Consider the following 26,427-nt stretch of genomic DNA (forward strand, 5'->3'; position numbering starts at 1 on the left):
GGCTCCTGGATTACAAGGACGAGTAGCTACTTTCAGAACTTGGCTACTTTAAAACAAACACCTAGAGGGAAAGTACTCCCGGGAAGAGAATGAGTTTCTAGCAGTGGCAGGTGAGGCCCTGTTTAAAGAGCTAGGAATCGCCTCTAGAACAGAAAATCGCCACATTCGTCCTCACGTCCCAAGGGGCACTTTCTCACCATCCTGTCCTAGCCTCTGCAGCTGAAACATGCTGAGATGTGACAAGGAATCAAGGAATCAGAGGTGTAAATAGCCAACTTATCTTTAACAATCATATGAACTCATGGAGTAAAATAATTGAAAATGCATTGTTTTGGGTGCAGCAAGCAGATTTTAAGCTAAACATGGGCAACCCCACTGCAGAGTTCTGAGACACTTTCAAATGCTCACAGTAAATCCAGCTGGGAAAATCTATTGTCTGGTAAAGATTTCATTAATTTTTTTTTTACTGTAAATAAATGTATTGCCTTAAAAATTTGACAAGTTGAATTTGTCTTGAATTTGCCTATTTTTTTTCTGACACTAATACAGCTCTATTAATATTGTAGGCTCTTAAATTCCATGAAGGAACTTCTCATGATGGAAAAGAAGTGGCATACCCTAGAGGATGAGCACGTGGGCTTTCTTTTATCATTTGTGGAATTTTTGCAGAAACTGTTATTGCCTGAGTCTTCCCACTCATCTGGTGTTCCCCAGTTCCGTAACCCCCCATCTCTCACTGAGGCTAGTGTCAATACAAGGCCACTATGGGTAAATCATTTAAAAAGTTTAGAAGGAGAGCCATCTGGTAGTGATACTCAGAAATTTTTGGAACTTGGCAAAGAGATGATTGAAAAAATACAAACGCTTGAAAGGAAGGAATCAAGATATATTTTGAGATTTATGGAATTATTACTTTTGGAGATCAATCCCCAGCTACTGGAATTGTGGATGGATGACATTTCAAAAGGAGAAAGACCTAAAGCGGAAACCTCGTCTATACTTTTAAATTTTTCTGTGCCAGAAAATGAGAGGATTCTTAGTAAAAGCTTTAACTTTTCCCAGTTGTTCCATTCAGATTGGCCTAAATCGCCAGCTGTGGAACTAGATTTTGTTCATTTAAGTGAAACTATAATAAATAGTCTCTATGAATTTGGATTTCTGAGGCGGCATCAAGTCTCCGAGGCCTTGGACGCAGTGTATGCTGTAAGGAATGTATCCGCTCATTTCTTAACCCTTTCCGAACCTCAGAAACAAGAGGTTGATAAGGTTTTGACTCATGTGTCTCTAAATGTCTTCAAGGACAAAGATGCAGCTCTGCTTCTGCAGATTTCTTCTTCATTTTACCAACATATTTATAAATTCTTGAGCATTCGTAACACAGAAGCTCTGCTATCTGTCCTTACACAAATCTCAAAACACATTTTGGATATCATAAAGCAATTTAACTTCCAAAGCATCAGTAAAGCATTTACATTTTTATATGAGGCAACAGAAGTTCTTGGGGGAATTTCTGAAGTATCTTATTGTCAACAATTGCTTTCAGCTTTTAACTTGTTGGAGCTTCGGGCCCAATCCTTGATGTCTGCAGAGGGCCACGAATTGGAAGTGATCCCTGCCACTCTCACAGGCCTCAAACGGCTGTTCACAGTGGACGAAGAGGTTCGTGTTTCTCTGTTTCAGTATATGAACTACCTCTTCAATGGTTCAGCAGAAGCGCTGTTGGGTAATGAATGCTTTGCTGTGAATAATAAAAGCATTTCTTCTGTGAATTATTCAATAGGTGGGGGGTCTCCATTTAGTCTTCCGTGGACACAAATTCTTTCAAACCTCTCTGCAAATGGCGGTGCGTTCAACGAGTTTATGGCTGTCCACTGTACCGTTTCATGGCTTCAAATGTGGACTGAAATCTGGGGAAGCATAGCTCAGATATTGAAGGTGGATGTGAACGTTTTCAGTCCTCTTCAAGTTGGTCTCACTCAGCTTTTGGATGAGCTGGAAAGCAATGTGAACATTTCTAAAACCTGCCAAGGAATATTTCCCACCCATCGCCCTGCTACACTCTTATTACATCTATTTGAAAATGTGACTCAAGCAGACGGCTTCCACAACCCGGACGATTTGCTGACTCTCAGGGATCTCTGGGTAGCGTTAGGTGATGCATTCGTTAGAGTAAAGTCGCTCAACCTGGGCCAAGTAGAGAAGTCCCTTTTCACCATGGAGGCTACCCTGAGTCAGCTGAAGGCATTTCCATTTAACGCAAGTGCAAGCAGAGAAGGTTTCTATCCTCTGCTTGACGTTTTCATTGAGCTAAGCAATACCTCAGAGTATGTAGGTAGAAACGTACATTTAATAAACCACTTTCTTTCAAACAACGCCACAAATTATGGAGCAAAGTTGGAAAGTATCATCACCAACCTAAGAGAAACAGTATTATTTCTTAGAAACGTGTCCCATGACCAAGATTTGTTGTCCTGTGCTGATATTTTCCAAAATGTTACTGAGTTTATTTTGGAAGATGGATTATTATATCTAAATACTTCACAGAGGACATTACACATCCTGGCCATGTTAAATTCCACATTTTCCTCCGAGGACACAATTAGCCGACTGAAAGGGTGCATTGAGTGGGTGGACATCATAAACCATCTGCGCGTGACCTATCATCACCCCAGTTCTTCACAAGGCCATCTGCAGGGTGCTCTGAGGAGTTTCAGAGATGTGGGAAACAAAATGAACTCTACACTGAAGCTTGTGAAGCTTATGATGGAATCTGGTTGTTCATTGAATAAGTCAAATATCAATTGTGTGAATACTTACTTGGAAAATGTAACTGACTTTCTAAATGTTATACTTACTGCAGTCTTTGAAAAAGAAAAGGTACCCAAATTTGAGATTTTATTAAGTCTTTTAAATGATTCCACTGATCAAATAAGGATGATTATCCACAACTTAACAAGAGACTTTGAATTTGCATCTCAATCCAACTGGAAACATTTTACTGAATCGATTCTAAGACCCACAGACATGTCCAATGAAATTCCTAGCCAATTTCAAAATATTTGGCTGCATTTAGTAGCTCTGGGGAAGGAAATTCAAAAACTTGCAAAAGATATTTTCCCTAACGTTTTGGAAAATAACTCTTCTTCTGAAATGGAAAAGTTTTTTAATGTATTTGCTACCAGTCCGAAGGAAAAGGATATAAAGAGTTTAGGCAATTCATTTTTCCACTTAGCTAGTTACCTTGCCTTCAACTTATCTCATGATCTGCAAAATTCAGCTCAGATAATTCCACATGAAGTAATGCAAGCAGTGGGTCTTGGGATTCAGTTAATTAGCGATGTGTTCAGCTCTCTAGTGCCCTCAGTGCATCACAGCAGTCCAGAAGGTCCGGGGAACAGTCAATCCTTAAAGAAGGTAACCTCTCTCCTGCGTGCTCTCAGGAAGACAAACACAGACCTGCTGGTAGACCAGCTTGAGCAGATTGGTGAAGGCCTAGTGGATTTCTTTAAGAATGTCAGCAGAGTTGGTACTGGCCATCTGGGGGTCAACATGCTTGTTGGCTTGGTGGAGAAAGTTGTAGACAGCTCACGTTCCTGGGACGTTGCTCATCTGCTGAGGCTGTCTCGCCTGTTTCCCAGAGATGACGTGAACACTGTGGTGGATGCCTCCTATGCCCTTCCTCACGTTGCGAGGCTCCTGCACAGAATAGTTGACAAAAACATCACGGAAGCCCTCAAGGATGTGTACGACTTCACACTCCTTCATGGCATGAGCATTTCTAATGTCACCAGGGAAGACTTCGCTGTTGTAATAAAAACTCTTCTAGACACCGTTGAATTAATAACAGATAAACCAGGTGTTCTCGCAGAGGCTTTAACTTGCCTTCCTGTGCTTTGGTGCCGGAATCACACGACTCCTGGATTTCAGCAGAATCCAAAGTTAGAAGCCTGTCATGGCCATGAGCTCATGTCTTCTTCCTTTTATAGCAAAGTGGCCAGTATGCTTGACCACCTCCACCTGTCTCCCCCAGGTGACGTTTCACAGTGTTCAAATGAAAGCTCGCAGATGGAAATAACTAGGAAAATGGTCTGTTTAATTCATGAACTGGGAGACTGGAACTCCATTCTTCTAGAGCTGTCTGAAGCCTTCCATGTTAAAAGTTCGCTTGTGAACACTATGCAAGAATTTTGGCAAAAGGTGTTACCATTTGTCCCATCTTCTGGAAATCAACGCAATGGCAGCATGTCTGGGCTTTGTTCCACTGGTCCTGTAAAGCAAGTTGCTTTGCAGATCCTAGAAAAATTAAAAAATGTTAACTTTACAAATATTACGTCACATGAAAACATTCTTCATAAACTAGCTAGTTTAAACAAGATCCTTAATCTCAATGAAGGCACAGAGGAATTTGGTGGAAATGTTTCCTTAAATTTGGAAAGGATAATAAAATCGCTTTTTGGGGATCAGAGCCTAGAAAATAGTGCTTATTCTTTAGCCTCTCCATTCATGGCGTTTCTGAATGCAACCCTTGCAGGTAGTAATTTAGAAGTATTATCAGGTTTTATTAAAAAAAGCGAAGCAACTTACAACTTCGAAGAATTATGGCTTGAGTTTCAACAAACCGTGAAAGATCTAAATCATGACTTAAATATCAGACAACTGTTCTCTGAAATTAACAAAGACATTCAAATTATTAATTCAGTGGCCCTTCAAAACATAACTTTTCAACTTGCCCATCTTTTGGAAAGCCTGAATTCATCATCTTTGCAGGCATTAGAAATTACCGAAGATTTTCTATCGGTCACAAAAAACTGGCTTCATAAATATACAAATGAAGAATACTCAAGAATGATACAAACATCATTTCTTCTTATGGCCAACAAGAGTTCAGCTGATGATCTAGCCTTGTTGACTGAAGATATCACTACCTATATGGGCTATCTCAAAAACATTTCTAGAGAAGTTAAGTTTGATGATGCTCTTCTTACTCAGCTGGTAAACCAAGAGCAGCTAGCTGACTTCTCAGTTGTTCGGTTGCTTTTAGGAAGCTTCCTAATTCATTCAGCCAATAACTTAGCTGGGAGTTCTCAAGAAGCAGCCTGGAATTTAAGTGATGCTGACCTTCAAATAATGAATTTCATGGACTTCCCCATGAACCAAACGCAGTCAGAAAAGGGGGAGAGAATAATTCTCTCTCCAGGAAGCAGAGTGGAGTTCACGGACCAGCTTTTGAAAACATTCTTTTCGTTTTTGCAAAAGGGAAATTATGAGAACAGACTCTCTCTTCTGTGTAAAGACTTCCCCAAAGACGTCACTGCGGAGATGGGGTGAGTATGTCTGTGTGGCCCACAGGGTCGCTACATGTTGTGACCCACTTTGTGTCCTGGGTGTAAATAACAACACAGCACTGTAACGCCTGTGGATGCTCTCGGAGGTGAACTTTGTCTTAATGAACATTTTATTAAAATAACCAGGTAAAATAAATTGTAGGGTTGCATCTAACTAGTGAACATCTATATGAACCTAGCCCTTGGTAGTTAATCACTTATAGTATGCTTTCTTATATTTTTGGATTATGAAAATAATTATGAAATTCTGTTTTATATGGAACTGGAAAATTAGTTTTTTTTTTTTTTATTTTTATTTTTAGCTGAGCCATCCTGCTACCTGTTGGCAGCTCAGCGGCTGCTCAGCTCGGGCTGGACTCGAACCGCTGTTGCTCAGAGCTCAAACTCTTGAGCGAGCTCTTAACCAACTGAGCCACTCGGCCGGCCCGAAAATTAGTTTTTATATATGTACACATTAATATGGACATAATTCAAATGACTGTATTAACTGTCTAATCACAAATGAGGGGTTTAAATATTTTTATTTCAATTAATCTGCCATGATGTTTATATTTGTAATAGTCACCTTATGTGCTTTTCATATATCTTTTTTCATCCCTTTTGAAGCTTGCGTGTGGAAAGGCTGGAGGGAAATTCCACTTTAAATGATATGATGACTGTATCTGTCAGGGCTCAACCCCACGGGTGTGAGCAGAAGCTTCTTGTCCACAGGTGGCCGTCAGCACGGACGAAGGGAGGGAGGCAGCTGCATATCCAGCTGCAGTTTGGGGCTGAGTCCTGAGCCTTCTCTGAAGGCCGCCCACCTGACCATCAGCCCACCCAGGACAATGTCCTTTCTGACTGACTTTAAGTTGATGATTAGGGACTTTAGTCACATCTGGAAAATTTCTTCCCAGAAGCACCTATATTAGTGTTTATGCTATAAAATAGCTATAACTTCCTTCCATCCTCCACTCTCATGGAGCGATCCACCCTGTAGCCTGCCCGGACCAGAGACACACGAGAAAGGGACTCTGGGCTGTCACTCAGCCTAGCTGAGCTGACCCGTGTTCGGAGCAATCCAGTGTCGGAGTGGTTTGCTAGGACTTTGAACGTCAGAAAGATGTTACCTCGTGCATTGAGAGTCATTGCACAGCCATTTCATGTTTCTTTTTTAAAAGCAAAGAACGTGGCCTTTTAAGTCGTTAGGTTTGAGGCGTGGTAATGGGATTATCCATGAAATTCCTTTACTCTTTTCAGTATTTGGCAACAAAACATTAATTTTCATCTGCAGTGCACTTTGGCATGTTATCTTTCAGTCAGCATTATAGCCCCATGATGCCACTTAACCCCCCAAAATCATTATATGTTTTAATCTTTCCATTACTAAGCATGAAATTAACTATATATTTACAGTTTTATCCCAAAGGACAAAATTCTGGAAATTCTGAAAGTGGATCAATTTTTTACCTCTATGACAGAAGACAAATTGATGAGCATTTCTTCAAGTTTAAAGGAGACTATGTATCATCTAATCAAAAGCTTATTTCTATTAGACAATGGAGAGTTTTCTTTTGATAGTCATCGAGGACTGCAGTTCATGCGAGGTTTATTTAATGTGCTTCTACGGGAAACCTCGATGAAAAATAAGACTGGAACTAATTTGGAGTTTCTTACACTGGTGAGTCAGTTGCTTTTCCATACGAACAGTTCTGAGGACCTCTTCAAACTCAGCCACGACCTTCGGTCAGCTCTGCACCTTGTGAGAGAAACCTCAGTAGCGATAGCAAATCTGAGGGATACTCTTTTACTCTCTTTCAATAAGGACTTCCATGGCTTGGAGCCTATGCTCCAACAAGTTATACTTGCTAATCTAACAGATTTGCTTTTCTTTGTAAATACGTCATTTCCTCTAAGAAACAGAGCCACATTACAAATTACTAAGAGATTACTTGGTATTGTCTCAAGAGCTGGTGGAGAAAGTCAGGTCCCGGAACCCCTCATGGAAATGTCTAATACTCTGACCATGCTGGTGAGTGACATTGCTGAAATGGAAGACCTTGTCACATCCACAAACTCCATCGTGAAACTACTTGAGCTAGCCAAGAAAGTTTCGGGGAAGATGGTCTCTCTTTTTGAAACTCATGTCATCTCCAGTACCAATGACACCATGAAATTCTTTGACACTCTCTATTCCATTTTGCAACACAGTGTTCAAAATGTGAATGAAATAAGTACTTTGAAAAAAGTGGATCATTCGGTATATGAAAATATAAATGACTTGGTGACTCCATTTCTTGACTTGGCCTTTGGGATGATTGGGGTCAAACCTAATATTTCACAAGACTCTGACATTTTCAATATGTCATCTAACATAGGCCAATGTGTGAATAAGTCCAAGGATTTTTCTGATATTTTGAAAGAAATTGCTGAATTTTTAACTTCTGGGAAAATTAATTTGGGAGATGTGGAGCATTTTCTGGTAGCAGTTCATAATGGGACTCAAATATTTTCTATGGATTCTGTCAACATATGGGAAGAAATCCTGGATTGCTTAGTTCCTATAAATGACATCACCAACCAGATAGACTTGTTACATCCTAACCCAATTTCCTCTCGTAGTTTCTGTCAAGGTGCTCATGAAGTCATCCCGTCTTTGGGTGAAGTGCTGTCACAAAACAGCACAGAACTGGAGACTTTCTTGAGAATGGTGATTGATCTCACCTTAGAAGCTCTTTGGAATAACTTAGAGGAGAATAAGGGGAATGTTTTTAATCTGTGGCTGACACTTGCTCGGCATCCAAACACCCTTTGGAAAGCCGTGGAAAGAGTTGTCGAGGTCTCCAGAGGCGTGAGAGGTGGCAGCAGCCATGATTTGGGGGAAGCTTCGGTCCTCGCCCCGTCTCTGAGTCAGAACGCAGCTCCTGAGAAACCTGACGGCACGCCCCGAAGCGTGTTACCTCGAATGGCTCTCCCACGGGCAGACCTCCTCAACCACTCTCAGTGGGCGAATTCCACGAGAACTTCGTTTCAGCCCATTTTGGAGGTTTTTAGCAATGCAACCACTGGAAACAAGGTCACATCAGGAAAGGAAGAGAAGACCGAGAAAGACGTGTTTGACTCTCCTTACACCTGCAACCCGTTGCCACATTTCAAGAACTACGTGAAGGGACTGCTTGCATTGATTGAATACTGGCAGGAAGTCCCCCTGACGCGTCAAAGGTAATAAAACACTGGACTCACTTTGTTGCCCCCCTGCAGCAACTAGAAAGTAGAACCACACGGGAATTGTGTGGATCAGGTAAGTGGTCCTTCTTGACGTCACTTCCTTTCCCTCTGACGTCACTTCATTTCCCTCTGATGTTGCTTCCTTTCCACCTAGAGTGACTAAAGTCCAGTCTCTCTTCATGGTTTGACTCATTATTTGGCCTTCAAATATGATTTGAATTTATTCAGAAATTTTCACAAGTAAACTATTTTCAGAAGTAAAAACCTCGTATTCACTTGTCCCAAGACTGAGTCCATGAAGAGATGTCTGGTCATACGCTGTGGCGGCCGGTGGTCCTACTATTTGATAAGCCAGTGAGATTGTGAGGCCATGTGCTTCACAGGGTTGACCACCGGGAGGGGCCGGGAGCTGTGGCCTTCTTTCCTCACTGGGTTAGACCCAACACAGTGGGGCTGACCCACCTCCAAGCACTGCCATCTCCCCGAATGGCCGCCAAGGGAACCCTGTTCTTAAACCCCCGCCCTGTTAGTCGCAAGCTCTGGAGGCCGTCTGCTGCCTCTGGGTGTGCAGAGTGTCAGGGGCTGCAACTGTCCTAGCCCAGCCTTTCTGTGTGTGACAGCGCCGTCTGGGTGGTCTGTGGTCCCTGCCTGCACCTGCCTGTCTCTCAGTCCCACAGGGAGAGTGGCAGTGCCACCTGGACCTCACTCACCTGCCCAGGGCTTGGCCAATTTTCTGAGCTCTGCTGGTACCGGGCTGCACCTCGAATCCAGTCACATCTATAACTGGAAGGATTTCTTTGGCTAGTGAAACAGGTGTCATTGGCACAAAGAACTGTGTATTACCAGATGGCGATTAATAAGTGGCTGCACACACCATCATGTTCTTTTCTGGCTAGAAGTAAAAATCACACGTTAGTTTTTCTATGGCACTAAAACCTAAAATGCAATTCGGTCATAACTTTTCTCTCCCCCCAAATTATTTGGATTGAGAGCAGTGCGTAATTCTTGTGTCTGGCTTCTCTGAGGGGTTGTGTATGACCCTGCCTGACCTTCAAAGGTGTCACCCGACTTCAGACTCCCTCTAATGTCCAGTGAACGAGTGTCACGAGCAGAATCCAGTTTGCGTCACCGCGTGGATTTCTGCAGCCCAGCCTGAAAGCGCATTTCATTTTTAGACTTCCTTTAGTCCTGATCCGTGCGCTCCGTTCCCCTGCCCCCCCCCCCCCCCCCCGGGCGGAAAGTGGTGGTGCCTGCTGACTGTTGTCTGTTTCTCTGTGGAGTAGCTGTGAGCACCAAGGACCCTTCTTATGACTCGTCCCCAGAAGCGGTGCACGTGGCTTGCAGGCTTGACTCTTTAATGCATTTCTCTTTCTTCCGTCAGTGTTGCTGAAATGTGTCAGGGTTCCTGGCAGCCTGGGGAGCCTGCGGTGGCCGTCGCGACTCTGCAGAGAGTGAAGATGCTGGTCCTGCGAGCCATCCTCATCCTTGCAGGTGGGTGCTGAGTCCCCTCTAGGGCAGGTGCAGCCTTCTTCTCTGGCCCGCCACCTCCCACCTATCCCACCTCTCCAGCCCAGGCGAACCACCCTGCCCTGCCCGTGCTGGGCTTCGGTCTCTGCAGTTTCGCTCATGTAACCTGCTTCTCCGTCTGCTTGAGGCGAACTCCAGCTGTGCTCTGTGGTCCAGAAGGACTGCCTCCATCCTTAGCTGGCGGCGACCTTGAGCAGACCTCTGTCAGATGCACATCGCTGCTCTGACTTCCGCGGCCCCTCCTCTGCCGGAGCTGATGTTCCTTGGAGGCAGCAACTGTGTCTCCACCCTGGCACACGGGGCGCACACCCCACACCCATGTGTGCAGAGGGACCCACCTGCAGCCTGGATTCCCAGGCCTTGGTGCTCATGTTTTAGCTTCAGGGCGCCCCCTCCCTGCAACAGCCTGTAACCTCACTGAGGGTGGCTTCTGCCGCTTGTCCGTTGTCCCCACAATCCCTAGCACAGTGTCTGCAGGGAGTGACTAAATATGTATGTTGTAAATGCATTCATTTGTCTGCTGAGAACCTACTTGCCGAGTCCGTTCCTGCATGTTTCAGTGGCGCCTCCTTGTGCCTTTGCTGAAGGGAAGCACCTGGGCTGCCTTACGGGGCGCTCGGCTATCTGGGATCTCCTCTAGTGGGTCAGCTCGGAGTCTCGGAGCGCTTCTGGGTCCTGGGGCTGCTGAAGCCCTTTCACACGTGCACACGTGTCACGCCTTCCTACGGCCGGTCTCCTGAACGGCTGCACGGAGCCGCCTCGTGCTGGCTGGGCCTTGAGAATGCTGATGGCGTGGGCGCTGGGGACATGGGGGGGACCCGGGGAGGAGGGCTAGGGAGCTGAGGTCAAGGGTGGATCTGAGCGGACAGAGGACAGGAGGAGCGGAGGGCGGCTGAGTGGGCCTAAGCCCTGTCCCTGTGGGAGCCCACTGTGACGGCCCTGCACGCCCACCCCGCCCGGGGCCCTGTGACACCACTTTCTCCCGCTCCCCGCTCCCCCACTTGTTCTCCCACGATTAGCGTCACCACACTGTGGTGAGACTGGTGTCACCTCTTCTGGGAAGCTCTTCTTGGCCCCCGGGCGGGGCCGGGGGACCTGTGTCATGGCTCCAGCTGTGTGCTGCAGTGAGGCGACCACGTGCTGTCCCCATGGCTGTGCCTGTCTGCTGATCGTAAACTCAGCATGGGGGCATTGAGCTCAGCAGATGACGCCAGGTGTTCATTGACTGAAGGGGAGGGAACGCGGAGACCTCACTGCTCCTGTCCCGCCCCCCGGGAGGCCTGCACAGGCAGCCTGTGGGGTGTAACGCTCACAGTTCTGGTGGGAGCGTTCGCCATAAACAGCTGCAGGTGGGTGTCCGTGTGCTCGGGGCCCACTCAGCGTGACTGAACCACGCTCACTGTCGCGACCCAGGGCTGTCACGGGGCGCAGCGTGTTAACTAGGCGTGAGCAGCTCGGGGCTGGGGCCAGCGGGTGCAGGCCAGCCCCTGCCTGGGCGAGCTGGGGGAGAGGTGGGCCTCGGGCTGGGGCCAGCCCGTCGCCTACTTCTTAAAACAAGAATGAGTCGGACTTGGGGCATTGATAAGAGCCAGGAAGAAGCTAACAGCGGAGTGGTGAGAGCTGGGGCGGCAGAGGAGGGGCCTTCGGGATCTCGGTGCGGTGACATCTCCGGTGAAGCCTGAGGGTGGCAGGGCGTTTGTGCACCCGTCCTCTGGTGTGCCCCACGCTGACCGCCACGTGGATGACGCAAGGCTCTAGGCCAGGCTCTCCCTGTGGGCTCGTCCACACGACCCCGATGGGGCGCAGGCCTGTGGGCCGGCCGGGCTCTGCAGTGCCACCGGCCTGTAAGGTGACAGCCACTTGTAATCACGCGGCACCGCGCCTGAGCAGGGCCTCGTTGTTGCTGAGTGTATTCAGGCGCAGGTGCTCCGGCGTCACACGGCCGGGTCCACGGCCGGCTCTGCCCGGCCACCCTCCCGCCGAGTGACGCTGGCGCTCGCTTAGAGCCCCGAGCTCTGGGTAAAGAGTGGGAACGACTCCTATTGCAAAGCGCAGCTGAGAGGATTAAATGCAGGTGCGGTGGGCACAGGCGCCTCCGTGGGCCGTGCGCACAGTAGGTCCTCCCCAGTCACAGTGCACGTGGGGGGTGGGTCTCCGTACGGAAACCTCACCCTCAGCCTATAAAGGGTGCTTCACAAGTGAAAATTGGTAACTTAGCGACTAACACAGGCTTAGTTCCAATCTGTTCACTCACCTCTTTTTCCACAAAGTTTCTTAAACCCAGGAATTGATTAATCATTCAGTTTCAGAAACATGAAAAAGCAGAGGGCAACGGAGGGAGGCAGGAGATGGCATCGGTGTCATGAGGCCCAGTTGCCATGTGGTGGTTTAAAGAGAAAACCTCTGTTTCCGACTGGAGATGTCAGGACATGGGCAGGACTGCCCAGTAAAGGTTAGGTGCCCAGTGCACAGCAGATGGCGCGGGGTCCCCAGGTGGAGGCGCGCTGGGCGGGGCGGGACCCACACTTCCGCCGGCTTCCCGAAGGCTCCTGTGACACTTTGAGGCCAGCCGCCTTCAGAGGCATAATTAGTTTGACATTTCAGTCAGTTAATGTGAGGGCTTTTCAATGAATTAAACATTCATTAATGCCTGAATTTATATTTATTTTGCCATCCCGTATTGCAGTTGCTAAATTAGTATAGCATACTTGAAATTACATTAGTAATGGAAAATTAGTTTTGAATTTTTACATTGCATTTCAAGAAAACTCAAGTATGTCACCCTCAGGCATGACTGAGGAACAGTAAACCGTCACCCCATTTTGCTTAGGAAACTTTCACTTCGTCCTGTAGAACAGGAGGGCAGCGACAGGCCCAGGAAAGGCGGGATTGGGGCGCAATGGCCAGCCTGGGCAGTGGCTTCTCTTCCAGCACAGAGGCCATCAGCTCGGTTACTGTCACTGTTGAAAAGGAAGAGGTTACTTGCATGTCACAGAGTTCAGTTTGGTGTCACTATGAGGAAAGCGCTCCTTGTCGCCTGCCAGTCTAGTACTGGCAGCCCGTGAGCGACGCCTGCGGGAAGCGGCTTGCAGAACCACAAGCGACCTCAGTGCCGCCGACGTCCACCTCCCTCCTGGTTCCCACACCCGCAGCTGAGGCCAGAACACCGGGCGACTTGCCCAGGGCCCCTCGCAGTGCGTGCGGAAGTCAGAGCCCGACCTGCTGAGGAGCCCCATGGGGTCTGCGGGGCCAGCAGGAGCAGAGGGGAGGGGTGCAGAGGTGGGGCTGGAAAGCCAGAGCAGGGGTGCGCTGTGTCCAGAAGCCACGAAGAGGGACAGTAGCAGGTAGGCAGAGCCAGGGCATGGAGCCGGCTCTGCAGAAGCAACATGAGGTATCAGAGGGGCCCCAGGCGTGGAGGGCGGAGGAGGCCCGATGTTGTTCTGTCCTGAGGGTGGTGGCTTTGAGGGCGGCTGCAGGACGGTGTCAGACACAGGTCAGCACGTCTTTCCGTAGCCACTAGGTCATCCCTGAGCTGACCGGGCGGTCCGCTTCCTCATTTGACACCGAGAGATGCAGGGTGGCCGTAGCCCGTGCCTGAGTCACGCGACATGCTCGTTGGTTAGTGCCACGTTCTGTGCTCTGGGGTTCGGGTGACATGGGTCCTAAACATCAGGACGCCTTTCCCAGACACAATGGCCTGTTTGTCCTCAGAGACAGCGCTGGGACGTTTGATAATATATCACTTCTTTCGTTTTGCCTTTTAATACGAGATTACTTAAGTGACACACTTTACATTTTTTTACAATAAGGAGCTCAGTTTTAAAATCAGAGAAATCGAGAGACGAATGAGAAAATATAAATGAGTGAGGCGTTCGGGTGGTATGCTTCTCAGAAGCATGACTCTGTGGGTTTTCTATGTACTGTACATTGTATAAAGTTCTAATCAGTTTTTACAATACCTTTTGAGAAACAGGGTAATAATGTAAGAAGCAGGACTGAAATTTTTCTCTAAATGAAAAAAAGTTTTACTCATAAAGATACATTTGTTTTCTGTAATGAACAATGTGGAAATACTCAGCAAGCATCTAGGCGCAAAGCCACAAGTGGGCCCTGGCTGTGACTGGCAGAGCCCCCCATGGTGTGGCTGCAGTGGGCGTGCAGCGGGGGGCTGCTCACGTGATGAGCCCACACAGGTCCCTGCAGCTGGGGGACACAGGGTCATGAGGCTGAGCTCTGAAGGGCAGGGTCAGGAGGTGCGGTGGCTCTGGGGACACCGAGGAGCACAGGCCCTGAGCTGGGGAGGTGGCTGCGGCAGGCTGTGGGTGTGACCCCTAAGCGGCCACCTTCCCTTTTTTTTTTTTTTTTTTTTTTTTTTTTTTTTTTTTTTTTTAGCTGAGCCATCCCGCCACCTGTTGGCAGCTCAGTGGCTACTCAGCTCGGGCTGGACTCGAACCGCTGTTGCTCAGAGCTCACACTCTTGAGCGAGCTCTTCACCAACTGAGCCACTCGGCCGGCCCATCGGCCACCTTCCTTTTGAAGAGCCCCGGGCTCCTGAGGAAGGTGGAGTGGAGGGGAGCTGGGAGGGGACATGCAGGACGCTGGGCAGCACCCTGGGGGGGACCTGCTGGGAGGTGTGAGAGAGCAGGGAGAGAGGGGCGGGCAAGAGGGGTGCCGGTGGGGGCATCGTGGGCGGGGCCTGCCAGGCGGGCAGCATGGGTGCCCTCGGACCTGAGTGGGTATAACCGTCCATCCTTCCATGTGGGCACGTGAGAGTGAAAGAGGGTCCTGCTCAGCACTGCCCGGACAGCGGGTGCAAACTAGGACTGGGGTGAGGGCTCCGCCCCAGGGGTGCAGGGAGAGGGGCCGTTTGGGGAGCTGGGGGAAGGTTAGTAACCTCCGTGTGTTCAGGTGGGCCCAGAACTAACAAGTAGTTACACTTGGAGCTCAAAAGACACAGGTTTCCCCTCATAGTCCGAATGTTCATCTTGATGATTTAAGAAATCTTTGTGCATTTGTGTCATTTGGAACCTTTAAGAGCCGACACTGTGAGCGCAGTGTGCTCAGGAAGACATGGTTTACTAGTTACCTCTCTGTGTGTTTCCTCCGGCAGAAAACCCTTCCCTGGCCCAGGACGTCCTGTGTGCTGCTCTGAGCTACCCGCGCGGTGGCATAAGGCGACTCCTTGTATCCGGCCTGCGCGGGGTCGCTGCGGTGCGGGACCACTACCAGGTGTGTCATTGCCCATGTTCAGAGCATGTTGTGTTGGTTGCGGTGGCCCGTGCAGGGTCTGCTCGCTCGCCTCCGCTGACCCACAAGCAGGGCAGCTGTGCTGGCACCGTGAGGTGGGAGTAGGGTGCACACGAGTCCTCTCTCCCCCTCTCGGGGAGTCCCACACGTGCTCTGGGCTGATGAGCACGACTCGTGAGAGCTGACTGCTGAATTTTCAGGGACTTTGCAAGTGGGTTCTTACACACAGACATCATTAAACATCAAACTGTATGAACATAGGATTAAACTGGGTGATGGGCACTCTCGGTGACGCGTCACCTCTCAGCTAGTTTAGCTCTGCGGTTGCTCGTCCTCCCGAGGTTGTTCGCATCTGTCGCATCTGCAGCATCACATGTGGCATCGGGTGTCTCTCCCGTTGTGTTTGGTGACATCATTGGCCATGGTGGCAGCATGGACACCCTCCAAACCGGCAAATCTACAAATAAGACCCTTTCCCCAGCGGGCGAGTGGCTCACCGTGTACCAGCCCACCATGGGCCCTGGCTGAGGGAGCTCACGGGAGGTGCGCAGAGCGTAGCTGAGGGCAGCTGGGGGGCACTGCCCTTTTGATTAACTTGGACAGGTGCTCATCAGGGCCTCCACCTAAAGCCGAGCAGAGGTGGGACTTCCGCTGGGGCTGCCCATGCCCTGGGATTGAAGGCCGCTGCGCCCCCAGCACGCCTGGCCTGCTCGGGCAGCGGGGGCCAGCGGTGCTTTTCCAGCGACAGACTGAAGACCTTGCTTTGTTCCAGGTTTTTTTTGGTGTTGCTTTTGTGTTAGTAACTCCGCCTAATCCTATGCGAGTGTTTCACAGGCAGGAGGGGGAAAGGCGAAGCCCATAGGCAGGCGGCCTCCCCTCCGTGGAAACGGAGCAGGACGGAGGCTGTGCGTCCCCGGCCGGGCCCCGGGCGGCTGGTCTGTGTGCCCAGGGAGCCCCGGGCTGTAGAGGGGTCGCCTTTGCAGCCCCAGCAGCACGTGGATTTACTTGGACCATCAGGTTCTTGTTTCCAGGTTGGGCAGGTCTTGGGTAGTAAATGTGGAGAAATGAAAAAACCCCGGTAGAGAATTTTGAGTGCTGAGTGAAGTTTGCAATAATAAAACAGTAAGAGCCTCTAGCTTTCAAAACCATGGCCTCAGAGACTGTATTTGTAGCTCAAATCGTTATTTGTTTGTCATTTGCGATTCTGGCTGGTACCAGTTAGGTCAGTTTTGATAAGAAACGGAACTTCCTGCCTTTCATGACAGAAATAGAATGGCTTATCTCAGAATGCTGAGCATCTAGGATCAGTCTGTGGTTCAAGGTCTTCAAGTGGATGAGCTTTTAACACAAATCTTTCCAGGGCTGTTGGGTGGGAGGTCTGTCTGCCCGCCGGAGGCAGGCAACAGGCACAATGCCAGTTTAGCTTTTCAATATCTGAATAAATATTCAAACACAGTGTTCTCATGTCAACATGGGACTGGCCTGGAAGTGAAAGTCTCAGCGGGCCGAATGGCTGTGAGGAGAGCTCGGGTGTCAGCTCCTGACCCTCGTCCATGCCGCTCTGAACAGCAGAGGTCCTGTCAGGAGCTGGATGAGGATCAGAAATCCCATTCCCAAAGCGACAGGTGCCCAGCGAGTCCCAAGGCCTCTGGGATGAGCTCAGTCAGCGAGCGTGGCTGGGCGTCCTGGCTGGACCCTGCCTGCTGCCAGTCCGGACCTGTGGACCCCGGGGACCTCCGGGGGCAGCACCGGTCTGCAGAGCGGGCTGCGTGTGGCTCCCTGAGCAGTTCCTGGACGAGGACAGACCCAGTCCCGTGAGAGAAGGGGTGACGTGCTGCCTTGCCACGGGGTGCACTTGCCTGCTCCCCGCTTGTCCACGTTGGAACTGCCCCTCCAGCATCCTTGTTACTGGGGACGGGGTGCACTTTCCTTCCCCACAACCCCCACGTGTCCAAGTTGTGCAGGTGAATTTCAGAATGACCTCCCGAGCAGGATGTTACGCTATGAATGTGCAGACCCGGTTTAGTTTGCAATCATCACCGCTTATGAGCTAGAGGCCCTTCCCGGGGAGCGGGCTCCCTCCAGCCTGTGTCCCCCGGAGTGAGTCGGGCCTCATTTGTGCCGGTTCTGAGGACAATGGGCCGGAGCCACGCAAGGCACGGGCCACTCGGTGAGGGCGCCTGGGTCCCTGGAAATCAGCCTCGAGCTCCTACCAAGAAGTGTGTGTTTCTAACTATCATCACGATGTGTTCTAGGAAATAGAGAACATCTGGTCCTCGCCCGGTCCCCTAGACTGTGAGGGTCTTAGCGGGAAGCTTGCCAGCGCCATGGAACGCCTCAGGAGCCACTTGGAAACCGCCAGCACCCGGGACTGTGCGTGCGAGCCTGCCCTGGACGGGGACCCCCGGCAGGTGCACACGTATGTCACACCTGCTCTGCACCTTCTCCAGTTTTGCCTCCTGAAGAGGATGTCTTGCATTTATTTTTAAATTGTGAATTTCAGACAGTGACGTGTGCCACATTATTATATACTTATTAATTATTAATATGTGTATATTCTAAACAGTGTCAGGGTTTTCCATGACTTTGAAACTTTAAACTGTAAGGTGTGAGAGCAGCATTAACTGTAAGGCCAGCTTTGGGGAGATCGGGGCGCAAGCTCTAAGTGAGACCCATCGGCTGTGTGTGAGCACAAAGGGGTTTCCAGTTACTCCCCGCTGGGTGCACCTGGGTCTGCTCCCCGAGCGGTCAGACACGCTGTGCTCTGCCAGGGCCGCCCTCACAGAGAGGACTGCCCGCCGGACTCGGTGGCGCCTGACTACTCGGACGTTCCGGGACCTGCTCTGTCCTTTCTTTGCACGTTGACGAGAAGCCATGTGTGAAGCCTCCGTCCTCCCCCGCCGCGTCCCGCCTGGTGGGGCCCCAAGAAGCAGGTACCGGAGTCAGGTGCTAACGGGCGTCCCCACACGGAGCTTTGGCAGACACTGTCCGGTGCCCGAGGGCCTCAGGGAAACGCCGGCTTGGTGTCCAGCTCATGTCCAGGCAGCAGTAGTCCCTCCTGTGCTGCGTCCTCTGCTTCATCTGCCTAACATAGCTTTAATTTTCTCCCATTTTAGGTTGGTCCAAAACCTCGAAAAGACTTTGTTTTCTGGGAATCCGATGATGACTTTTCTTAGCAATTTCACTGTAACTGCGGGTGAGTATGTGATTTAGTTTCTCACACAAATATATTATCAAAATAAAACGTATAAAAGTTAACGCTGCTGTGATTAGTAATAATTTAGAACTCGGCTGGTCTGACGTATTCGGGGTTAAGGAGGCCAGTCCTGAGCCCTGGGTACCAAAACCAGGAGCGGGAGGCAGGGAGGGTCCGTGGGCTGGGTTTCGCCCTGGACAAGCCACCGGCCACCACAAGCCTTGTCTTCAGTCTGTGCAGCTCACCAGCTCCTTGTCGCGTGAACACACCAGGTCTCCAGAAAGCTGGCGAATCCTTAAGTAGCCCTCCTCTTGTCAAAAGGGCGAGAAGGAGGTACTGGGATGAGCGGCTTTCCGGCAGCGCCTGGTCACCGTTCCCTAAGAAATCCTCGCTCTCGGGGACACCCTAAAATACACAGGCCTCGGAGAGTGAGCAGGCGATTGAAGCACCACATGCCTGGGCTTTGCTTTCCTCTCCGTGGGAGTCCTGCCAGTCCCTCCCGGACGGCACGACGCGACCTCCTCTGTGTTGATGACGGGCTGGACACAGGAGACAGATGACCCTCGCCGCGTGTCAGTGTCAGATTTTGTTTTCAGTCGTAACAGCCTGAACATTTACTGTTATAAAGTTTCCTTCTCGCTGATTTTCAGACGTGAAAGTAAAAGATTTGATGAAGAACGTCACCGACTTGACGGAAGCGCTGCGGTCTTCCATCCCCCTCTCAGACGGCACTGTCAGCAGCATTTTAGAAGCCAGCCTCGCCCACTCGCAGGTACAGTGCTGCTGCGTCTGCTCTGCTCACCTGGCAGGTCCTCGCCACTGGGGGCCGCTGGCCGTGTCCCCGTCCTCTCCCAGGGCCAGGCGTGGGGGCCGCTGTGCAAACAACACCACTGGAGGCAGAAAGGGAATGGGACAAGGACCGAGGAACCAAAGGGTGTCATTGTCTGATGCCAAAATCTTGGGGTCCTTATAATTTTATAATATTGCCTTCATTTGGGGCTAGAAAAAAAAACAACTGGTGATGATGTTTATTCCAGTGATTCCAGCTCTGATGCAGGACATCCCAAGGGGGCCTTGCTTGGTGAAGGAAGAGTTGTAAAATTCTCAAAAATATACAAAAACAGAATATCTAAAAATACCTAAACATCAGCTATGATTTCCTTCAGGTAGAGTGTAAGTGTGAACACTCTGACCGAGTACTGTGGTAGGGTTTACTGTGACAGCAGTGGCAGTGACAGGCGGGGATGTCTCAGGTGGCCGAGAGGAGTGATTGACAGCTGAAATAAAGGTAGGGTTGGCACAGTTTGTCCACAGAGGATAGAGACAGGTGAATTTCATGTTGGAGCACCTGGAGCCTTAGCAGGTACTTTTCTGAAATACTCTTTCATCACCTCCAATTGGAGTTTACTTTCCTGTACAGAGGACCTTCCAGAAGCAGTAACCCTGAAGGTGGCTCTCAAGTGGACATTTTTGCTGACAGTCAGCTGGGCTGCAATACACATGTTGATTCTGGTTAATTGGGGCTGAATACAAGCCTTGACAAGTAGATGAATTAATTAAGAATTCATCTGTATTAAGAAAGAAGTAGATTAGAAGCTAGGGACCCAAAATTCAAGTTGCGGAATCACCCAGTCGTTGACGGCCGTCACAAGTTTCTGTAGAGGGACAGCTGTCGCAGGCGGCTCGTGGCGCACACACACACACACGTGTGTGGAGATGGCGGGGCAGCAGGTGGCCTGCTGTCTCAGATGTCAACGCGATCAGACTCGTTTTGAAACCCTTAGGAACTTGTGACAGGGCAGTGGAGCGGGGACTGAGTTGAGTTAAGTAGCTTACTAGCAGTGCAGTGAAGAGTCAGGTTTTAAAATTCAGCCTTATGATCTTGGGTTTGATACTGCTGCCTGATTAAGCATACGGCCACCAGGTGTCACTGCCGTTCTACCACAGGCGGCGGTGCTCCGCCAAGGCGTGTGTTACAAGGTGGCGCTGCCGTGTAGATGGCTGTGCAATGTCCTTGACACACAAGCTGCCATGGTCACCTCTGTAGCTGGGCAGAGGGGTACTGACAAGGTTGCATTCTTGCGATTCCAGTAAATGATGACGCCACTGGCTTTGATAATGCAGCGTGTCCGCCGACCCACGCGTGTCTACGGATCCTGGCTCAGGAACTCGTGCGCGGTTAGCCACTCTGGGGCGCTAGCTTCTTCTAGAATGTCAAGTGGACAGCATGCAGAACTGTATCAATTCTGGCCACTCTGCGACACCTTTCTGCCTGGGCTTGTTCACTGTCCTTGCCGTCATTGCGAGTTCATCGCATCAGATCCTCTGTCCAGCTGTCGGCGGCCTGCAGGGAACACTTCTCAGTGGCACAAGGGCCCTGAGGAAGCTGCAAGCCCCTCATTCACTCCTGCACCTAGAACCTTCCTTCCTGTCAGGGGACTCCCAGGGCTTAGAGCTGGGACTCAGACTCCGAGCTCTAAGGGGAGAGCTCTCTGGGGCAGCACACTCAGTACGTACACGTGTGAGGTTCTGAGAAGCACAGAAAGGTGACATCTCGGTGGTGGGGACACCTGATGGGGGACATCTTTTCCTATTTGCACTTAGGTAAATATTTCTGAACCTCAGTTTCAGGATCTCTGCGAAAGTACTTGGTATTATAGTTCTGGCGATTAGCCTAACCTCCAAGATATTTCCAGTCCTCTTATTTTTTTTCTCTTATTTATTTATTTATTTATTTATTTATTTATTTATTTATTTATTTATTTATTATTTTTTTACAAACCCTTGTGTCGAGGGCTGACTTTCAATAGATCGCAGCGAGGGAGCTGCTCTGCGACATTTCCAGTCCTGATTCTACTTTTGGAAGTGCCATTAAACTGTCCCTCCCAGCCTGTCGGCCAACAAGGAGATGAGCGCGACGTCCGTGTTTTCCCACAGGTCATTAATGCAGAGGGATGACCATGGCCTGGGAGGTCCCACCCACGCTCTTCACGTTTGTCCGGGCCCTTCAGTCACCACAGCATGTCTGTCTGGGGTCTTTGTAATTTCTTAGCCCAGTAACTTTGCTGTCCAAAGAAAGTCACTTTGTAATGACAGGGCTGCTTTATGGTGACCCTGTCAACACGGTTTCTGGCAGTTTATTCAAGGGCTCATGGGTAACCCATGATCAGAAATCATCCAGGATTGATGTACTTTAAGAAACAAAACTGAAGTAGTTTTCATTTCCTGTATGACTTCTTAAATGCTGTAGGTGGCAGACTGTTACCCAGTCTGAAGCCATGAAAGGAAGCAGGTATGGAAATGGAGACAGAATGGCGGGCAGCAGCTGTGGCCGAGCCTGCAGACCTGTGGCCAGCCGGGCGCCCGAGTCCCCGCTCAGTGCAGGGCTGAGTGTGGGTGCGGGTGGCCCGCAGGCATCTTGCTGTTTGCCCCTCTCCAATGCAGAGACTGTTCCCTGGGAATAAGGAAGCAAGGGATTAAGTGGCTTCACCTTCTCCCTCTCTCTCTTAAATTTACTAATTTTCAATCAGTAAACCCACCTAATTCTTAATCCTCTTTCTTCAAATTTTCTGTAAGTCAACACTGTTTCTGCTGATGGTAATAGTGGTGATGACAGCGGTGATGACGGTGGTGATAATGGTGGTGATAGTGGTGATGATAGTGGTGGTGATGATGGTGATGACGGTAGTGATGACGGCGGTGATGGCAGTGATGACGGTGATGACGGTGGTGATAGTGGTAGTGATAGTGGTGGTGACGGTGGTGATGGTGGTGATGATGGCAGTGATGACGGTGGTGATGACGGTGGTGATAATGGTGGTGATAGTGGTAGTGACGGCGGTGATGACGGCGGTGATGACGGTGGTGATAATGGTGGTGATAGTGGTGGTGATAGTAGTGGTGATGGTGGTGGTGACAGAGGTGATGGTGGTGGTGATGATGGCGGTGATGACAGTGGTGATAATGGTGGTGATAGTGGTGGTGATGGCGGTGATGACGGCGGTGATGACGGCGGTGATGATGGTGGTGATAATGGTGGTGATAATGGTGGTGATGGTGATGACGGCGGTGATGACGGCGGTGATGATGGTGGTGATAATGGTGGCTGCTGGGCAGTGAGCTGCACTGTCCTGTGCCGAGAGCTTCATGCAATGACCTCATTCAGTTCTTCCTGTGGGGTCCTTTTGGGTCTTATGACCTCCGTTGTGGGGACAAAGAAACTGAGGCTTACAGACACTGAGAAACTTCAGAGACGTCACATAGTAAGAGCTGGAGTCTGGGTCCAGCTGCCGCTGACCTTACTCTAGACCAGCGGTTCTCAGCCTGTGGGTCGCGACCCCTTTGGGGGTTGAATGACCCTTTCACAGGGGTCGCCTAAGACTATCAGAAAACAAAAAGATATTTACATTACGATTCATAACAGTAGCAAAATTACAGTTACAGAGTAGCAATGAAAATAATTTTATGGTTGGGGGTCACCACAACATGAGGAACGGTATTAAGGGGTCGCGGCATTAGAAAGGTGGAGAACCGCTGCTCTAGACCCTTCCTACCTTGTCCCACCGTCTTTCTGCCCTGCGGCGTCTGTCTTTTCCAGACAGGCTCCTCAGAGCTTCCGCCTGCCCCACACTTGCGCTGTCCGCGCCCCCTCCTCGTGGGAGCAGATCTGAGCCCAGCGGCTCGCGGGAGCAGAGAGCCACGCCGCTGCTCTCTGACGGGGGTTTAAATACCGGCCCTGCGCTCCCATTCTCTGCTTCGGAAACCTATACGGCCTCGTCACTTCCCACAGCACCGTCAGGGCTCCATGCTGGTCACAGTGAGGTTGAGACGGCAGCCCCTCACAGGCCCCCCTGCCCTTCTGAGTCTCACATTACCAGCTGGGCAAAGCGGATGCCATCTTCTTGGCAGTGCTCTGAACACAATTAGGGTCTCGGCAGATGCCCAGTAAACAAGCTCCTGCTAAAAATGCAAATACCTCTCCTAGGGCCCATCTTCATTTTTAGAGGGAGTCTGTGAACCCAAGTAAGTAATTGTCTGAGAGTGTGTGCGTGTGTGCGTGCGTGTGTGTGCGTGTGCGTGCGTGTGTGTGCGTGTGCGTGCCGGGCTCGCCTCCGGGGAGCTGTCGACCCTGGATTCCTGGCTCCTGCCTGTTTCCCCAGCCAGACATGGCCGCGTAGGCGAAGCATCAACAGCGTGGCGTCATGCTTCTGATAATCGACTCTGTCGGCCTGAGCAAAGCCTGAGCGAAAGATGCCTGCTTTACTTTAAAAAGGATTCGTGCATAATTCCAACACGACAAAACTGAGTGCTATCTTCATTTTCTTGTTCCCCACCTGCTTCCACCTGCGTTAGCTGCCTTTCAAACAGGAAACATGGGCGCAGTGAAATGGAAAAGAAATGAAGAGTAAAGTAGGGAGATCAGAGAGGAGTGGAGGCAGACACACTGCGGGGGCTGCTGTGCCCTCGTGTGCCTGTGCATGTGACTGTGGGGTTCCTGTGTGATGGTGCGTGGGACCCCCCTTCTTGGTTAAAGGAGGTATACATGGCTTTTAAGAGAAATATTTTTGCTGGGGACTAGATTCTAAGAGATGTGTTGAATACGATCCTAAGAGGGACCGCCAGGGGAGGTGCAGACGGCAGTGAGACCAAGGCCGCACAGCAGACACAAACGGACTCTTAGTGGCTTGTTCTGGTCGGTGTCCACACAAAGCCAGGAGAAGCCCTCCTGAGCTGTGGGCTGGATGAATTCCACTTGCGAGGAAATCTTCATATTTAATGGACTGATCAAAGCAAAGGGTGGATGTCTGCACCCCTCCATTCCTGCCTGCTCTTTGCAAACCGTTCCCCCAAAGACGTCTACCCTCCCCTGCACGTTTGAAAGCAGCGGCACTAAAGTGTGTCTGCGCCATGAAGTCCCGTGTGAAGAAAGGGATTCTTGGTTATTTGGTCTGAAAACAACACATTTCTCTCAAAGATTCAAAATGTACTTCAGCATATTAGGAAATCTCAGCCATTTGTGAGGCTTAATTTAAATGTCAACTTGTCTGGGCCACAGTACCCAGACATTTGGTCAAACACCAAATCTAAATGTCCTTGAGACAGTTTTTTTTTTTTTCCATTTCTTTTTAGATGAGATTAACGTTTAAATCAGTGGACTCTGAGTAAAGCAGATTGCCCTCCATCATGTGGGTGGGCGTTGTCCAATCAGTTGAAGGCCTGAAGAGAAAAGACTGAGGTCCCCGAAGAGGAGGGAGTTCAGCCTCCAGACGGCCTTGGGGCCTGAGCTGCAGCATCAGCTCTGCCCGGGGTCTCCTGTGTGCCCACCTCCCTGGCAGGTGTGGGGCTCGCGAGGCCCCACAATAGTGTGAGCCAGTTCCTGAGAAGAAACATCTCTATATCTGTATATGCACGTCCTGTCAGTTCTGTTTCTCTGGAGAACCCTGACTGATACCCTGTTCTATTTCTTAATGACTTTTTGGCATTTTATGACATTATTTGAAACCATCTGATGAGTTCTGCTTGTTTGCAAGTCTCCTGATAAGCAAACAACAGCTTGTGTTCACAAGGGTCTGACTTGGGCTGCACATTTCACGGCAGTTCTGCCCGTCAGAGTGTAAGCGTTCACAGGCCACATGTCTCAGGTGTTTTTACAATTTTATGTTGCTTTATAATTTGTCTCATTACAAACATCGTTAGCTGAAAGTCGTATCCACACAGAGACGCAGCTCAGGTCTTGCCCCGCGCTGTGCGACACTAATAAACTGGACACACACAGGTTGTCCTCAGTCCCTCCCTCTGGACTTACTTGCTTTTTCTGTTCAAAAATTATAACAGCTTGGAAATCTGGTTTTCAATTGGGGAATGGAAACGCTGAGAACAGCGAGGAGTGAAAGCTGACGAACGCAGCGGCTGGGACTTCAACGTGGAAGAGACGCAAACACTCCAGACCTGAGAGCAGCCGTGGGGTGGGGGTCGGGCTGGGCGGCACGGGATGGTCGGTCTCGCACATCAGAAAGGGCGGACGGCTTGAAAGTCAGATAGTTATGTGCATGTTTTAGAAATGTTTTCCTTCAGAATGTGTGAAATTGAACAGCTGAATCCTCAGCATTTTGGGGAAATGGGGGCTGCACGTCTCAGGTGTAGTCACGTCTGACCCTCGTGCTTTGACACAGGTTCTCTCGAGTGCCCTCACCGTGGCTCTGTCTGGGCGATGTGCCCAGGACGTTCTTGGTCTCCTGCTGGTGTTGCCTGGGGATGAAGTATCTTGGAAGGCAGCGAAGGAGCTGTGTGGCCTGCCCGGGGCCGAAGTGTTCGCTCTGATCGTGTGCATGAGCCGGAACCTGGACCTGCGGAATTTCATTTACAGAGTAAGGGGTGGCCCTGGGCGTGGCCTGTGTGATGTCTGCAGGGGGCCCTTGGGTGGGTAGGTGAGGGAACTGCAGCGGGGCGACAGGCGTAGATGGCGGCGCCTCGGCCAATCCCTGTGTCTCCTGTGTGCTGACTCCGGGGTGGGACTGCGGACCAAGGGGCATCCAGGAGACCTTTTGGGGGGTCATCGCAGTCAGGCCCATCATGGCGTTTGGCACAGCATTGGTATCAGTCAACATGCTCAACACAAAAGGACTAACAGTGAAAAATGTCACCTAAGCCCTATGCCAGGTCCCCTCTCTTTGAGGATCACCTTCCTGGGGTGCATCTGGGGAGCTGGGTTCTGCCAGCCGCTCACAGCTGCCTCTCCTTGGCCTCAGCCCCCTGTTATGTCCCGGGACACACGGCCTCTGTCCTGTGAGGGTGACATGCCCACCTCTGCCAGTGCCTGCCCAGGAGAAGGTGTGCAGATGAGGGGCACCCGGGGCAGGCCCTACGCCCCGTGTGCACCAGCTCATTACCTGCCCCCCCATGACC

The 26,427-nt window shown here is 50.2% G+C and overlaps 1 protein-coding gene across 1 annotated transcript in view; it reads left to right on the forward strand.

The window, feature by feature from the left end:
* The window catches only part of ABCA13 (ATP binding cassette subfamily A member 13), a 235,256-nt gene that overhangs the window by 40,186 nt on the left and 168,643 nt on the right, over positions 1 to 26,427 (forward strand). Inside the window, exons 10-17 of the mRNA XM_019652970.1 lie at positions 567 to 5,324; positions 6,741 to 8,546; positions 9,934 to 10,043; positions 15,190 to 15,308; positions 17,582 to 17,745; positions 18,443 to 18,522; positions 19,173 to 19,294; positions 25,695 to 25,889. Of these exons, the coding sequence (XP_019508515.1) occupies positions 567 to 5,324; positions 6,741 to 8,546; positions 9,934 to 10,043; positions 15,190 to 15,308; positions 17,582 to 17,745; positions 18,443 to 18,522; positions 19,173 to 19,294; positions 25,695 to 25,889 (7,354 nt within the window). The remainder of the gene's footprint in view (positions 1 to 566; positions 5,325 to 6,740; positions 8,547 to 9,933; positions 10,044 to 15,189; positions 15,309 to 17,581; positions 17,746 to 18,442; positions 18,523 to 19,172; positions 19,295 to 25,694; positions 25,890 to 26,427) is intronic.

The sequence above is a fragment of the Hipposideros armiger genome, unplaced genomic scaffold, assembly GCF_001890085.2.
Source record: "Hipposideros armiger isolate ML-2016 unplaced genomic scaffold, ASM189008v1 scaffold_191, whole genome shotgun sequence".
Lineage (NCBI taxonomy): Eukaryota > Metazoa > Chordata > Mammalia > Chiroptera > Hipposideridae > Hipposideros > Hipposideros armiger.